The sequence below is a fragment of the Podarcis vaucheri genome (assembly GCF_965113315.1).
Source record: "Podarcis vaucheri genome assembly, chromosome: 8".
NCBI lineage: Eukaryota > Metazoa > Chordata > Lepidosauria > Squamata > Lacertidae > Podarcis > Podarcis vaucheri.
In genome coordinates this window covers 91,802,389-91,819,282 of record NC_138766.1, presented here as the reverse complement: position 1 = coordinate 91,819,282, position 16,894 = coordinate 91,802,389, and the positions used below count along the sequence as shown (strand labels likewise).

Here is a 16,894-nt window from a genome sequence, read left to right as displayed (position 1 = left end):
AATTTTGGGACTTCCCATAGCCTGGACCTTGAAGCGTAGCTCCAAATCTCAATCCTGCCTCTCGTCATTATTTCCATATTTCCACTCTATTTTAACACTCTAAACTTCTTTTTTTTTATAATAATTTTTATTAAGTTTTACATTTTTATCCTAATAACAACCTATCATGTAACAAAAAATAATAATACAATTCCCAAATTTCCCCTGGCTTCCCTCAACTTCCTCTTCGGTTTCTTTACATATTAACTTCTCCTGCTTGCTTTGTATCTTAATCGTAAATTCTTTATATTAAATATTGTTATACTTTTACCATTTTAACATCACCTTTATAATTTCTATGTGGTTTTTTTTGTTAGTTGTGTTTACTCAAACCCTGCTAGTGAGTCCATTTCTTTACATTGTTTCTGTAAATACAACATAAATGGTTCCCAATCTCTATTGTCTTTGTCTCTAAGTCTTTCTGTTAACTTCGCCATTTCAGCAAATGCCATCAATTTTTCTTGCCGTTCTTCTTCGGTTGGTATTTCGTCAATTTTCCATCTTTGGGCTAGGAGTATCCTAGCCGCGGTTGTAGCATACATGAAAAGTTTCTTCTTCTCTTTAGGCAAATCTTGACCTGGAATGCCTAATAAAAAGTTCCCCCCGTTTCTGCTGCATTTTGCAATTTTGGTTTTTTAGTTTTTTAAAAAAACTTATGAAAATCCTTCTTTTTTAAAATTTCATTTTAATACACCACAAAGAAAATATGAAGATACACAAATATCCATCACCTCCTAACAACTAAAGAAGAAGAAAATAAAAATAAAAAACAACACCACCAATACATTAAATATTACTCACAATACATTTAACATAAAAATAACTTTTTCCTATATAGCTGACTTCCCATCTACTGCTTACTTCTATTTCTCATCCATCTTTCAACAGTTTTAGGACAAATTACATAAGAACCAGGGCTGCAATACGTCCGGATTTTTCCAGACACAGCTGGGAAATGGGCTCGATGCGTAGGACTCGAACCCATGTCTTCAAGTTACAAGAAAGCAGATTCAGACTAAACATTCGGGGGGGGGACTTTCTGACAGTAAGAGCTGTTTGACCGTGGAACGGTCTCTTTTGGGAGGTTGTGGACTCTTCTTCCTTGGAGGTTTTTAAGCAAAGGTTGGGTGACCATCTGCCAATGATTCTTTGGCAGTGATCCCCGTGACTGCCGGCGGGTTGGACTAGATGACCCTCGGGACCCTTCCACAACTCCACAGTAAATGCAATTATTTGCACCTTGGCGTCAGGTCAGGTTTGATACTGCAATTGTTCAGTGGCTTGTTAGAGTACCATTTCTATAATTTGGACAAGAAAATCGGCTTCCAGGTGGAAAAGTCAAAATTAGACACAGAACTGTTAGAACCCAAAACTAAGAATCTGTCAAGAATGTATAACTTGCTGTTGAAATGGAATACTCAGGATGAAAGGGTGAAATCTGCTATGATAAAATGGGCACAAGATGTTGGACATAATATTATGTTTGCTGACTGGGAACAGTTATGGACCACAGGTATGAAGTTTACGGCATGTAATGCTTTAAGAGAGAATATAATGAAAATGATATACAGGTGGTACATGACCCCAGTCAAGCTTGCAAAAATCTATCATTTGCCCGATAACAAATGTTGGAAATGTAAAGAAACGGAAGGTACATTCTTTCACCTTTAGTGGACATGCCCAAAGATTAAAGCTTTCTGGGAAATGATATATAATGAACTGGAAAAGGTATTTAAATATACCTTCCTGAAGAAACCAGAGGCCTTTCTCCTGGGCATTGTCGGCCAATTGGTGCCAAAGAAAGCCAGAACTTTTTTTATGTATGCTACAACAGCAGCAAGAATACTCATTGCAAAGTATTGGAAGACACAAGATTTACCCACTCTGGAAGAATGGCAGAGGAAGGTGATCGACTACATGGAATTGGCGGAAATGACTGGCAGAATCTGAGACCAGGGAGAAGAGTTGGTGAAAGAAGACTGGAAGAAATTTAAAGACTATTTACAGAAATATTGTAAAATTAATGAACGTTAGAAGGATGCTGGATAGAAACTAAGGGGTTTCCAGCTGTAATGCTTTAGGAGATACGGGGAAAAAAAGGTTTATAAATGGGTAAAAGCTTAATGGTAAGGATTTGCTGAACTAACAAATTGAAGTGGAATACAAAGAAGGGAAGTATGAGGAGGTCTGGGGAAATAAGCATAAGGAAGATATGTTATGGAAAATTATTTGTTTTTTAACTGTTTTTATGTTGTATTTTGTTTCTCCCCCCCCCCATTGTTATATTTTAAAAAAACTTTAATAAATATCTTTAAAAACAAACAAACAGAGTACCATTTCTATTTACTGTTGCTGCGTAATGGAATACAGATTTACTGAATGAATAAGGAGCCCAGGATGCTGAGAATACGTAGCAAACATTCCCCTCTCACAGGGTGGAAAAAAGAGAGAGCTCCTCTTGCAGATCTTAAATAGAGACCTCAGACTGCAGAGGCAGGAGAGGAAGTGCTGGGTGATAAATCAAAGAGGGAGTATAATTCAAGCTTGAAACGTTTGACTCAGCATCAGGGAGGGTCATCTCTTTCTGCAAGCCTAAAAATGAAGGAAAAGAGCTTTGCAGAGGCAAAGGACCCAGTGGTATAGCGTGGGGGGTGCAGGGGGGGGCCCAGCCGCACCGGGCGCAACATCCGGGGGGGGGGGTCGCGCTCACACTCGCAGCTCTCTGCCCCTACCGGGTTAGGGGGCGCAAATTACTTGCCCCGGGTGCTGACAACCCACGCTACGCCACTGAAAGGACCAGCCCTTAAGATGAGGAAGTTGGGGCAGCAATTCTTTCAAAGTAATTAAGTTGCTTTAAAGCTGCACAAAGGACTAGCTTCTTTTCATAATAATAGTAATAATGCCAGCAGTGATTTTTTAAAAAAAGCAAAACCAGCTTTGTAAATGGCAAGGGACTAAGGGGAAGAAGCAGCCAGAACCTCCAGCTTTCCATACAAAAAAATAGCTTCCTGTGTGGTCTAATTTATTTATTACAGTCGTATTCCACATTTTTCTCCAAGGAGCTCAAGGTGATGTATAATAATAATAATAATAATAATAATAATAATAATAATAATAATAAATTATTTATACCCCGCCCATCTGGCTGAGTCTGCCCAGCCACTCTGGGCGGCTTCCAATCAAGTGTTAAAAACAATACAGCGTTAAATATTAAAAACTTCCCTAAATAGGGCTGCCTTCAGATGTCTTTTAAAGAGAAGATAGCTGCTTATTTCCTTCACATCTGGTGGGAGGGCGTTCCACAGGGCAGGCGCCACCACCGAGAAGGCCCTCTGCCTGGTTCCCTGTAACCTCACTTCTCGCAGGGAGGGAACCACCAGAAGGCCCTCAGCGCTAGACCTCAGTGTTTGGGCTGGATGATGGGGGTGGAGACGCTCCTTCAGGTATACTGGACCAAGGCGGTTTAGGGCTTTAAAGGTCAGCACCAACACTTTGAATTGTGCTCAGAAACATACTGGGAGCCAATGTAGGTCTTTCAGGACCGGTGTTATGTGGTCTCGGTGGCCGCTCCCAGTCACCAGTCTAGCTGCCGCATTCTGGATTAATTGCAGTTTCCGGGTCACCTTCAAAGGTAGCCTCACGTAGAGCACATTGCAGTAGTCCAAGCGGGAGATAACCAGAGCATGCACCACTCTGACGAGACAGTCCGCGGGCAGGGAGGGTCTCATCCTGCGTACCAGATGGAGCTGGTAGACAGCTGCCCTGGATACAGAATTGACCTGCACCTCCATGGACAGCTGTGAGTCCAGAATGACTCCCAGGCTGCGCACCTGGTCCTTCAGGGGCACAGTTACCCCATTCAGGACCAGGGAGTCCTCCACAACCGCCTCCTGTTCCCCCCAAAACATTACCTCTGTCTTGTCAGGATTCACCCTCAATCTGTTAGCTGCCATCCATCCTCCAAATGGGCTCTGGTCCCAAAATTTGGGGGCAACTGCTGCCACCTGCCACCCCCTTACCTGTCATTCTGATAGACATCCATGCAGCTGTTCAGCTCCTCCAATTCCTCCTTTAGTAGTTGCAGGTTGGAGTTGACGTAACTGAGTTCTAAGGCAACCGTTTCCTTTACTTTGTGGTTATTGGTGGCCCTAAAAAAAACAAAGGAGGAAGAAAACGTCACCTTATTCATCCTACTTGTTTCACACCTATCTGCAAAGGGGCTAACCTTGCAGAGCTGCTGCCATTCTGTGTAGACAATATTGAGTTAAATGGACTAACGGTTTGATTCAGCATGAGGCAGCTTCCTATTATTACCACCATTATTATTAATAATAATTTATTACCCGCCTTCCACCTTAAGGTCCCAATAGGGGCTACAGCATTAAAAACAACTTAAAGCAACTTGCAGCCCTAACAATAAGGTGTCCTAAAAACTTGAACTTCCGGTGCCAAAGGCCAGGGTAAAGAGGTACATCCTCAGCATTCACCAAAAGCTGCGCACCACAGAGGGGCCACCACAGAGAAGGCCCCGTCTCTCTGCCAATCAGGGCACCCGGGAGGATCTGTAAGGAGGGAGTCTTTCAGATATTTGGGACCCGGGTCATTTAGGGCTTCAAACACCAATGTGAGCACTTTGAATTGGGCCCGGAAGCAAATTGGCGACCAGCGCAGCTGTTTTAAAACAGGGGTTGCGCGAGATCTGCTAGAAGGGAACCCCAGATGATAATCTGCCTGCTGCATTTTGGAGCAACTCAATTTTCCGAGTCGTCTCCAAGGGCAGCCCCATGGAGAGCGTGTTGCAGTAATCTAACCTGGAGAGCACAGAGTACACGCGCTCTTTTGCCCACTACACTGCTCTGGGCATCCACACAGGTCTCAGCTGGATGCAAAGATGAAACTTTATTCGCATTAGCCAATGGCCAGAGCAACAATAAAACATTACAGTATACACAGAAAAGGAAATTTGACTCACTTTTTCCATAAAAGGGTGGCAAACATATACCATCAGCCTTAGAAGTCTTCTAAGCTAAACCCCGAACACAGCTACTATACGGGGCTCGGATTTGGACCTTAGCACTTGGGAAGCTGTTCAATCAAAGTTTCTAAGGCAGATTTTTTCTGTACCGCCATACGTCCCAAACACATCATTGAGACTGGAGGCAAGTCTCCATTCAGTAGAAGTATGGACTTGGCAAAGAACTCTTAACTTCTGGCTCCGCCTAAACTCAAATCCTCCCAGTTTACTATCCCTAGTACTTTAAGACTCCCATAAAAGTGCCTGGCTTAAAACAGTCTATCAAAAACTTCACTCTTGTGGCCTATCCCCACAACACCTACTCACTATGGGCCACGCTAAAGCAAACTCCCTGCTTATTTAACTCATATGAAGAATTCATCATGCAAAAGGCTGGGCTGGATGAATCCCTAGCCAGAATTAAGATTGCCGGAAGAAATATCAACAACCTCAGATATGCAGATGACACAACCTTGATGGCAGAAAGTGAGGAGGAATTAAAGAACCTTTTAATGAGGGTGAAAGAGGAGAGCGCAAAATGAATGCTCAACATCAAAAAAACGAAGATCATGGCCACTGGTCCCATCACCTCCTGGCAAACAGAAGGGGAAGAAATGGAGGCAGTGAGAGATCTTACTTTCTTGGGCTCCATGATCACTGCAGATGGTGACAGCAGTCACGAAATTAAAAGACGCCTGCTTCTTGGGAGAAAAGCAATGACAAACCTAGACAGCATCTTAAAAAGCAGAGACATCACCTTGCCGACAAAGGTCTGTATAGTTAAAGCTATGGTTTTCCCAGTAGTGATGTATGGAAGTGAGAGCTGGACCATAAAGAAGGCTGATCGCCAAAGAATGGATGCTTTTGAATTCTGGTGCTAGAGGAGACTCTTGAGAGTCCTATGGACTGCAAGATCAAATCTATCCATTCTGAAGGAAATCAGCCCTGAGTGCTCACTGGAAGGACAGATCCTGAAGCTGAGGCTCCAAGACTTTGGCTACCTCAGGAGAAGAGAAGACTCCCTGGAAAAGACCCTGATGTTGGGAAAGATGGAGGGTGCAAGGAGAAGGGGACGACAGAGGATGAGATGGTGGGACAGTGTTCTCGAAGTTACCAGCATGAGTTTGACCAAACTGCGGGAGGCAGTGGAAGACAGGAGTGCCTGGCGTGCTCTGGTCCAGGGGGTCACAAAGAGTCGGACATGACTAAACGAGTAAACAACAACAACAAAGCAAACAGGTCTCAGCTAGCCTGGGCCCGGAAAGACAGAGGAACAAAGTCCTTTTGGATTGGGCCAAAGGACCGTCTCTGCGGCCCGGCTTCCCATCCCCCTGTGATGCCTGGAAACTGCTATTTCCAAAGCACAGCAGCTCCAGCACTGCAGATGACAACAGAGAATTATTTCATCACTCCCTGTTGCAGAGTGCCATGGGGAGGGTCCCTGCCGCAGCTCTGGAGGAGTTCGGGGTCGGCGACCCAGAAGATGCCTCTCAGCTCCCAGGACATCCGGTGTTTTGTTCCTCAATTATTTCCTGAAGCTGACACAGAGCCTCCTGTGCATTCTTCCAAATCTAGCAGGGCGGCAGGGTTAAGCATCCCAGACTCCCACACTCCCGGCAATCTGCTTTGGCTTTCGATTCCTTGCTTGAGAAAAGGAGCGTGCAAGCGATTTGCCCCTTGCCTTCGCTGCTGAGCTCGGCTTGCAAGACTCGCGTAATGCTAACCCAGCAACTTTTATGTTGCCTTAGAATCATAGAATCATAGAATCATAGAATCATAGAATCATAGAGTTGGAAGAGACCACAAGGGCCATCGAGTCCAACCCCCTGCCAAGCAGGAAACACCATCAGAGCACTCCTGACATATGGTTGTCAAGCCTCTGCTTAAAGACCTCCAAAGTAGGAGACTCCACCACACTCCTTGGCAGCAAATTCCACTGTCGAACAGCTCTTACTGTCAGGAAGTTCTTCCTAATGTTTAGGTGGAATCTTCTTTCTTGTAGTTTGGATCCATTGCTCCGTGTCCGCTTCTCCGGAGCAGCAGAAAACAACCTTTCTCCCTCCTCTATGTGACATCCTTTTATATATTTGAACATGGCTATCATATCACCCCTTAACCTCCTCTTCTCCAGGCTAAACATGCCCAGCTCCCTTAGCCGTTCCTCATAAGGCATCGTTTCCAGGCCTTTGACCATTTTGGTTGCCCTCCTCTGGACACGTTCCAGTTTGTCAGTGTCCTTCTTGAATTGTGGTGCCCAGAACTGGACACAGTACTCCAGGTGTGGTCTGACCAGAGCAGAATACAGTGGCACTATTACTTCCCTTGATCTAGATGCTATACTCCTATTGATGCAGCCCAGAATTGCATTGGCTTTTTTAGCTGCCGCGTCACACTGTTGGCTCATGTCAAGTTTGTGGTCAACCAAGACTCCTAGATCCTTTTCACATGTACTGCTCTCAAGCCAGGTGTCACCCATCTTGTATTTGTGCCTCTCATTTTTTTTGCCCAAGTGCAATACTTTACATTTCTCCCTGTTAAAATTCATCTTGTTTATTTTTGCCCAGTTCTCTAATCTGTCAAGGTCGTTTTGAAGTGTGATCCTGTCCTCTGGGGTGTTAGCCACCCCTCCCAGTTTGGTGTCATCTGCAAATTTGATCAGGATGCCCTTGAGTCCATCATCCAAGTCGTTGATAAAGATGTTGAATAAGACCGGGCCCAAGACAGAACCCTGTGGCACCCCACTAGTCACTCTTTTCCAGGATGAAGAGGAACCATTGATGAGCACCCTTTGGGTTCGGTCAGCCAGCCAGTTACAAATCCACTGAGTGGTAGCATAGTCAAGACCGCATTTTACCAGCTTCTTTACAAGAATATCATGGGGCAACTTGTCAAATGCCTTGCTGAAATCAAGGTAGGCTACATCCACTGCGTTCCCTTCATCTACCAGGCTTGTAATTCTGTCAAAAAACGAGATCAGGTTAGTCTGACATGACTTATTTTTCAGAAATCCATGCTGACTATTGGTGATCACAGCATTCCTTTCTAGGTGCTCACAGACTGTTTGCTTAATGATCTGTTCCAGAATCTTCCCTGGTATTGATGTCAGACTGACTGGGCGGTAATTATTTGGGTCCTCTCTTTTCCCCTTTTTGAAAATAGGGACAACATTTGCCCTCCTCCAGTCTGCCGGGACTTCGCCTGTTCTCCAGGAATTCTCAAAGATGACTGCCAGTGGTTCTGAGATCACATCTGCCAGTTCTTTTAATACTCTTGGATGCAGTTCATCTGGCCCTGGAGACTTGAATACATCTAAACTAGCCAAATATTCTTGTACTATCTCCTTAGTTATTCTGGGCTGTGTTTCCTTTGCTGAATCATTTGCTCCAAATTCTTCAGGTCGGGCATTGTTTTCTTTATCGGAGAAGACTGAGGCAAAGAAGGCATTGAGGAGTTCAGCCCTTTCTGTGTCCCCTGTTTGCATTTCACCATCTTCTCCTCTGAGTGACCCCATTGTTTCTTTGTTCTTCCTTTTGCTACAAACATACCTATAAAAGCCTTTTTTGTTGCTTTTAACCTCTCTAGCAAGCCTGAGTTCATTCTGTGTTTTAGCTTTTCTGACTTTGTGTCTACACGTGCTGGCTATTTGTTTGAATTCCTCTTTGGTGGTTTCCCCCCTTTTCCATTTTTTGTACACATCCTTTTTTAATCTTAATTCAGTTAAAAGTTCTTTAGATAGCCACCCTGGCTTCTTTAGGCACCTTCCATGTTTCCGTCTCATTGGTATTGCCTGACGTTGTGCTTTTAGTATCTCCCTCTTAACAAACTCCCAGCCATCATGAACTCCCTTTCCTTTTAGTATTACTGTCCATGGGATCTCACCCAGCACTTCCCTAAGTTTTATGAAGTCGGCTTTCTTAAAGTCAAGAAATTGAGTCCTAGTATGCTTGGCTACTCCTTTCCGCTGTATAGTAAACTTCAGAAGAGCATGATCACTCGCACCTAATGATCCTTCCACTTCTACCCCACTAACCAGGTCATCAACATTGGTTAGGACCAGATCTAAAATGGCTGTTCCTCTTGTTGCTTCTCCCACTTTCTGGACAATGAAGTTGTCTGCAAGGCCAGTGAGGAATCTGTTTGACCTTATGCTCTTGGCTGAGTTTGACGTCCAACAAATATCTGGGTAATTGAAGTCCCCCATTACTACTATCTCCCTTCCTTTTGCATGCTTGGCCATCTGTTCCAGGAAGGCATCATCTATGTCCTCCGTTTGGCTTGGGGATCTATAGTAAACTCCCACAATGAGGTCTCTGTTATTCTTCTCTCCCTTAATTTTGACCCAAATGCTCTCACTTTGGCTTTGAGGATCTAAATCTTGGATCTCTTCACAGGTATACACATCCCTGACATATAACGCCACTCCTCCTCCTTTCTTGTCTGGTCTGTTTCTCTGAAATAGATTGTATCCCCCCATTATTACATTCCAATCGTGGGACTTATCCCACCAGGTTTCAGTGATGCCTATTATGTCATATTTAGTTTGCTGTACCAAGAGCTCAAGCTCATCTTGTTTATTTCCCATGCTTTGCGCATTAGTGTACAGACATTGAAGTCCATTAATCATTCCCCCGTGTCTCTTATTTAAGGATTTTTTCCTCCCACCACTAGGTCCGCGTGCTGTTTGCTCCATTTGGTCTATGACATTTGGATGATCATCTTCATTAATTGATAGACTCCTACCTTCAGGAGCACTGTCTCCCTCCCCCACATTAGTCAGTTTAAAGCCCTCCTGATGAGGTTTCTGAGATTTTTGGCAAAAACATTTCTCCCAACCGTTGTGAGGTGCAGCCCATCACTTGCCAGAAGTCCATCTTCAAGAAACTGCAGTCCGTGATCTAAGAATCCAAACCGTTCCTGTTTACACCATTTGCGAAGCCAGCTGTTCACTTCCACTATTTTCCCCTCTCTCCCTGGGCCACGTCGTTCAACTGGGAGGACAGATGAGATGACAATTTGTGCATTTAGTTGCTTCAATTTCCTGCCGAGAGCCTCGTAGTCTCTTTTGATCTTCTGGAGGCTATTGCTTGCAGTGTCGTTGGTTCCCACATGAACCAAGAGGAAGGGGTATTTGTCAGTGGGTTTTATGATTCCTTGCAGTCGTTCAGTTACATCTTGGATCTTGAGGAAGCTAAAGCCAGGAAAGGAGAAAGCCTCTCAATTGTTTTCTTTTTTATTTTAAAAAAGCATGTTCCTAGGGGATCTGTCAATAGAAAAGCATGTTTTCCAACATATTTCCCGGTTCCCCTTAAAACTGCTCCTTCCAACCACTGATTCTCCATTTAAACACAGGCACAAAAATATCCGAACCTGCACGATGAACTGCTGCCCCAACAGAATCTGTGATGGAAGTTCTCTGTAAACACCCATCAGCATTTCAGGGTGAATTATTCCAAATAAACACATGGTTATACAATCTTGCATTACAGACACGTTTTCGTAAGCCAACTCCTAAAAATAATATTTTATTTATACCCTGCCCCTCTGGGTGGGTTGCCCCAGCCACTCTGGGCGGCTTCCAACATACGTAAAAATAATAATCAAACATCAAACATTAATAGCAAGAATCTAAGAAAAAGTCACAATAATTATTATTCTGTTTTTAATATTCTGTTGTGAGCCACCCAGAATGGCTGGGGAAACCCAGCCAGATGGGCAGGGTATAAATAAATTATTATTATTATTATTATTATTATTATTATTATTATTATTATTATTATTATTATTATTTTAAAATAAACAACTTATATCAAATAAATCAATATTTAATAATCCACTAGAATTCAATAGTAAACAGTAACAGAAATGCAACTTCTTCAGTGATTTTAATCAATGCCTTTTTCTGCACATTTTGTCCCAGTAAACACATTTTGCATTACTCGTCTGGATAGGAGAATTGCAAAATTCAAGGAAGTGTGGGTTTCAGAGGATAGCTGTGTCTTGGAATCTGCACGTTCAGTTTGCTTTGAAGTAACAACTGCAGCGAGTTTCTTCCCCATCTGTTGCCTGACTTGCACTTCTGCAGCTGCTGCAATCTTCCCTCCCTTGCCCCAGCTCACCTGTCAACCCCTGACCTCTCCAAAGGCTGCTGAGGAGGCCAGAACCAGTCTGGGAAGCTGCTGAGTCACTTCTGTGCTCCGTGAATCAGATCCTAACCCTGTCACAGCTCGTACGATGCTAGTTTTGCCTTCCAAACACAGAATCCGAGCTGAACTTTCTGGGCACAGATCAGAACGTCCTGGAAGGGTTGAGGGGTGCGTGACTGGCTGGCTAGGACTCTGAACAGGAACCAACTCACGCTGCAACACTTTGTTGCAGTTTGCAATGTTTAACGGATGCATTTATCAAACATTTCTTTTCTGGGTGGCCTTTCACCCCTAAAGGAAAGTCACCAGTGATGCAGTTTCAGGAAGTACTATCTCAAAGCAGGGGTTTGGTTTAAAGGGTTCTATTCAAGAATGAAAACATGCATCCCCAAACCCCGGGAACTGCTCTGTGTTTGCAGATCAAGAGCACGCTTAGCACTCCCAGAGCCCATGTGCAAGGCGGGGAGCTTAAATGCTCTTTCCACACGAAGAACCCCAGGCAAGAGACGCGGGTGGCGCTGTGGGTTAAACCACAGAGCCTAGGACTTGCTGATCAGAAGATCAGCGGTTCGAATCCCCGCGACGGAGTGAGCTCCCATTGCTCGGTCCCTGCTCCTGCCAACCTAACAGTTCGAAAGCACGACAAAGTGCAAGTAGATAAATAGGTACCACTCCAGCGGGAAGGTAAACGGCATTTCCGTGCGCTGCTCACCCTGTCGCGGGGATTCGAACCGCTATATTCAACACAAAAAAACCCAGTGACAATTTGTTGTTGACAAAGGACAGCTGGATGTCTAAAGGGCCCCATTACCTTCAGTAGCTTAGGGCCTCATCAAACCTAAATCTGGCCCTGGGCAACATCCTCAAGGAAACCAGCTTTAGAAGGCAGGAGATGCTCGCGTGAGATCTCACAGACAGCCATGTGAGTTTTCACAAGAGCAGGGCTTGTCTGCCCCACAAAGCAAGGTGGAAAGCTTAAAAGCCCCTTCTGCACCAGAAAACCCCCTGGTGGAAAAGGGGTATTTAAGTTATCCGCCTCACTTGCATTTAACTTGCAGGATTCTGACCAGCCAGCCTCCAGCCAGTTGATATTGTGCAAGCTGCATCAAAGCTAGAGAGTGCTGAAGTCAGACTAAAAGCAAATAAATAATAAAACCGTAGGTAAAGGGACCCCTGACCATTAGGTCCAGTTGTGGCCGACTCTGGGGTTGCGGCGCTCATCTCGCTTTATTGGCTGAGGGAGCCGGCGTACAGCTTCCGGATCATGTGGCCTGCATGACTAAGCCGCTTCTGGCGAACCAGAGCAGTGGACGGAAACACCGTTTACCTTCCTGCTGGAGTGGTACCTATCTATCTACTTGCACTTTGACATGCTTTTGAACTGCTAGGTTGGCAGGAGCAGGGACTGAGCAACGGGAACTCACCCCGCCAGTGTGGTGTAGTGGTTAAGAGCAATAGACTCGTAATCTGGTGAACTGGGTTCGCGTCTCCACTCCTCCACATGCAGCTGCTGGGTGACCTTGGGCCAGTCACACTTCTCTGAAGTCTCTCAGCCTCACTCACCTCACAGAGTGTTTGTTGTGGGGAAGGAAGGGAAAGGAGAATGTTAGCCGCTTTGAGACTCCTTCGGGTAGTGATAAAGCGGGATATCAAATCCAAACTACTCCTCCTCCTCCTCCTCCCGTCCCGGGGATTCGAACCACCAACCTTCTGATCGGCAAGTCCTAGGCTCTGTGGTTTAACCCACAGCGCCACCCGCATCCCTAATAAAACCTTAGGTTTACCAAAACGCTTTGGAACACTGCGCCCGACTTTCTGCATCACGGCAAAAGGTGCAGCGAGTCCTTGGGAAGCCCACACCCCCCCTGATTATTATTTATTAAATTTGCATACAACCCTTCATCCGTAGGTCTCAGGGCAGTTCACAGAGTTAGGTTTCTAGCCCTCAACATCCTGCAGATAAACCCAACGAGAGAAAGGGAAAAACTGTCAGGAAAAAGCAGCAATGCGAGAGCGAGCTGCAGGTGGCTGGAATGCTAAACAGGATGTAACTGTTGGGGACTGTACCAGGGAAACAAAGGGGCAGTCTATTCACTGTGCTGAGCACCGGATGTTAGCTCAGAGTGTCATTTGACCTGTACTGGAAGTACAGGGGTGGAGTCAGTATCTCTACTGTTGGAGACTGGAGAGTACAGACGCGTTTCTCTGTACTGCTGCAATGACAGAAATAAAGATATGTAAATAGATTTCTGTCTGTCTCTTTCCCCTCCCTGAGGGAAGCAGGGAGGAGGGAGGAGTGGTGTGTCCCTCTCACACTGAGTGGGATCGCCGATCGTGACCTTGCCTGTATCCTGCCGGGAGACGCAGACGGGGAGGTCAACAAGGATCTCAAGCCGAGTGCTAGGAAAGCGGCCAGTTACCTCTGATAAAGGCTAGAGAATCCAACAACTGTATGGAGACGAAGAACAACAAACCTGAAGAGGTTCTCTGCCCCGGCCCGCATCCTCATCTCCTTGTTGATCTGCTGGTTGATTCGTGCCCGACGGTGCTGCAATTTGCTGCGCTGAGTCTGCGCCAACGGATCACAGCCCTGTTGCAGAAAGAGGAGAAACATTGCTTAGCACAGAGGGACTTCGATGAAAGGTCCCAGCTTCCATTCCTGGCGTCTCCAGGAAGAAGGAGACAGCGGTGGCCTAGTGATTAGAGCAGGGTTTCCCAAACTTGGGTCTCCAGCTGTTTTTTGGACTACAACTCCCATCATCCCTAGCTAGCAGGACCAGTGGCCATGGAATGGTGGGAACTGTAGTCCAAAGACAGCTGGAGACCCAAGTTTGGGAAACACTGGGTTCGAGTGCTGGGCTAGGACCTGGGAGAGAGAGCAGGGTTCGAATTCCCCACTCAGCCACGAAGAGAGAGATAAAACTTTATTCGCATTAGCCAATGGCCATAGCAACAGTAAAACATTACAGTATACGCAGAAAAGGAAATTTGATATAAGAGCACAATTTAAAGTCCTGAATCAGCATTCGGTTAGTGGCCCTTATTCTATTTGCCCCTGCCATGAACTAAGCAACCTTTGCTGTTTTCTGCTCATTTTGATCTGATAGAAGGAAGCACAATGTGGCAGTGGCTGAGCGCCCTGGGATGGTTAATACGAGTGGGGTGACGATCTCGTTCCTCAGGTCCTTTTGCGACTTGGGGGTGAACTTGGCGTCCTTTTGATCCTTTCCTGCTCTGATGCCACGGTCCCCCTGCACGATCGCTGCAATTTCACAGACCATCGCTTCAGCGTTTTCATTTCTTGACTCTCTATTTAAAAATGAATTTGTTTTGCTCTTACCGTCCTCTGGCTTGCTGCTTATTAATTTGTCCTAATGTTAAGTGTGATCTTTAATCTTTCTGGGGCTTTCTACACTGCCCGGAAAACTCCTGTCCATGGGCCCCTGACGAATGCAAATGAATAAATAAATGAAGTGTGAAATGAAGAGAACAAATACCGTATTTTTTGCTCTATAAGACTCACTTTTTCCCTCCTAAAAAGTAAGGGGAAGTGTGTGTGCGTCTTATGGAGCGAATGCAGGCTGTGCAGCTATTCCAGAAGCCAGAACAGCAAGAGGTATTGCTGCTTTCACTGCGCAGCGATCCCTCTTGTTGTTCTGGCTTCTGAGATTCAGAATATTTTTTTTCTTGTTTTCCTCCTCCAAAAACTTGGTGCGTCTTGTGGTCTGGTGCGTCTTATAGAGCAAAAAATACGGTGGCTTTCCAGTGGAGATGGAGACATAGAGACAGGTTTGCTCTGTGTCAGACTTTGGGGCTCTCCTGGAAAGTCTAAGGCGAAGCAACAGAATAATAACAAAAATTAAAAAATAATAATATTTATATTGTGCCCATCTGACTGGCTTGCCCCAGCCTCTCTGGGCCTCTTCCAACATAATAAAAACACAGAAACGTCAACCACTGAAAACTTCCTGATACAGAGCTGCCTTCAGATGTCTGGGGACGGCTGATACTTTGAGCTCCTTCATCATGTGCTCAGATGTGAAATTAAAACCATATATCCAAAAAAAACCTTCCCCATATATCCTGGCTAAGTGCCGTTGCGAGTAACGTAACATTTCAATAACCTGGAGAATCTGACCAGAGTTGAAAATGGGCAGAAAAGAAATCGGGAGGGGAGTCCAACGCTCCTCTCTGTCTCGTGCAACTTTCAAAAATGGGTAAGGTGACTATCTTGAGCATAAGGTTGCAATTCTGGGCAAGGTTTACTGGGGAGTTGATTCCCACTGAATCCAGGGGGCTAGTCGTCTAAATAAAGGCTCTGGAATTTGCACACATTGGGAAAGGAAGGGGGTGGGGAGACAAGAGAAGAGACGTGGGCTTGTTTTTAAGCGCCCCCACAAAAAAAGAGGCGATTCAGTTTCTCCAGGGCTTGTGGCAATGTGCAACAAAAGCTCTGCCCACGTGAGAGGGGAAGATCTTTTTGTACTGATGCACGATTCCGGTAAATGACGACACACAGCTCTCGGGATTCCCAGAGGAGCGAAGAAAAGGACCTCTGAGCAGGGTGGGTGCGTCAGAGACCCAGCGGGGAAGGCAGACGAGGCCCCACTTTCCTTCCAAGAGCACAAAGGGTCAGCGAGAGCCTTTGCAACACAGCCGAAGGGGGTCAGGATTCCTTTTGGGCCAGGAACAAACTTGTTCCCTGTCCCGTAAAACAAATAAATGGCTCGGATTGTTTAGGGGAGGGAAACGTAAGGGTCAGACCAAGTCCAAACCAAAGGCCAGGCAGAACAGTTCTGTCTTGCAGGCCCTGCAGAAAGATGTCAAGTCCCGCAGGGCCCTAGTCTCTTGTGACAGAGCGTTCCACCACGTTGGGGGCCAGTGCTGAAAAGGCCCTGGCCCTAGTTGAAGCCAATCTAACCTTCTTGAGGCTCAGGACCTCCAAAGTGTTGTTATTTGTGGACCTTAAGGTCCTCTGCGGGGCATACCAGGGGAGGCGGTCTCGTAGGTATGTGGGTCCTAGGCTGATGGATGAACTTTGATCTTTTAAAGCACTTAATGGTTAATAATAATAACTTTTATTATTTATACCCTGCACCAGTCACTCTGGGCAGCTTCCAACACATATAAAAACACCATAAAACATCAAACATTAAAAACTTCCCAATACAGGGCTGCCTTCCGATGTCTTCTAAAAGTCAGATAGTTGTTTATTTCCTTGACATCTGAAGGGAGGGCGCCACCACCGAAAAGGTCCTCTGTTTGGTTCCCTGTCAGCGAGGGAACTACCAGAAGGCCCTCGGTGTTGCACCTCAGTGTCTGGGCTGAGCAATGGGGGTGGCAATGCTCCTTCAGGTATACTGGACCAAGGCCGTTTAGGGCTTTAAAGGTCAGCACCAACACTTTGAATTGGGCTCAGAAACGTACTGGGAGCCAGTGTAGGTCTTTTAGGACTTTGGAATAGCCTGGAACAGCCACTCAGGTTGTGTTGTGCTGCCTTTCTAAAGGAGTGCCGACGTATCTTTTATTTTCTTTTGTTCCCGCGACTGCTGGTTCAGGTTGCATATCTTTAAAAGAAAACCAAAACACTTCACACACACAACAAAACCAACCCCTGGAAATTTACGAGGCCTGGGTGGGTCATTAAGTTACATGAGCGGAGCTGAGCAGTGAAATTTATTGCCTCTGAGAGAGGAGG

General features: G+C 45.5%; 1 protein-coding gene across 1 annotated transcript in view; it reads right to left on the bottom strand.

Moving 5' to 3' along the window:
* RHPN1 (rhophilin Rho GTPase binding protein 1) overlaps positions 1 to 16,894 on the bottom strand; it is a 59,341-nt gene that overhangs the window by 28,561 nt on the left and 13,886 nt on the right. Inside the window, exons 2-3 of the mRNA XM_082235644.1 lie at positions 13,671 to 13,786; positions 4,059 to 4,187 (exon numbers count right to left, since the gene is read on the bottom strand). Of these exons, the coding sequence (XP_082091770.1) occupies positions 4,059 to 4,187; positions 13,671 to 13,786 (245 nt within the window). The remainder of the gene's footprint in view (positions 1 to 4,058; positions 4,188 to 13,670; positions 13,787 to 16,894) is intronic.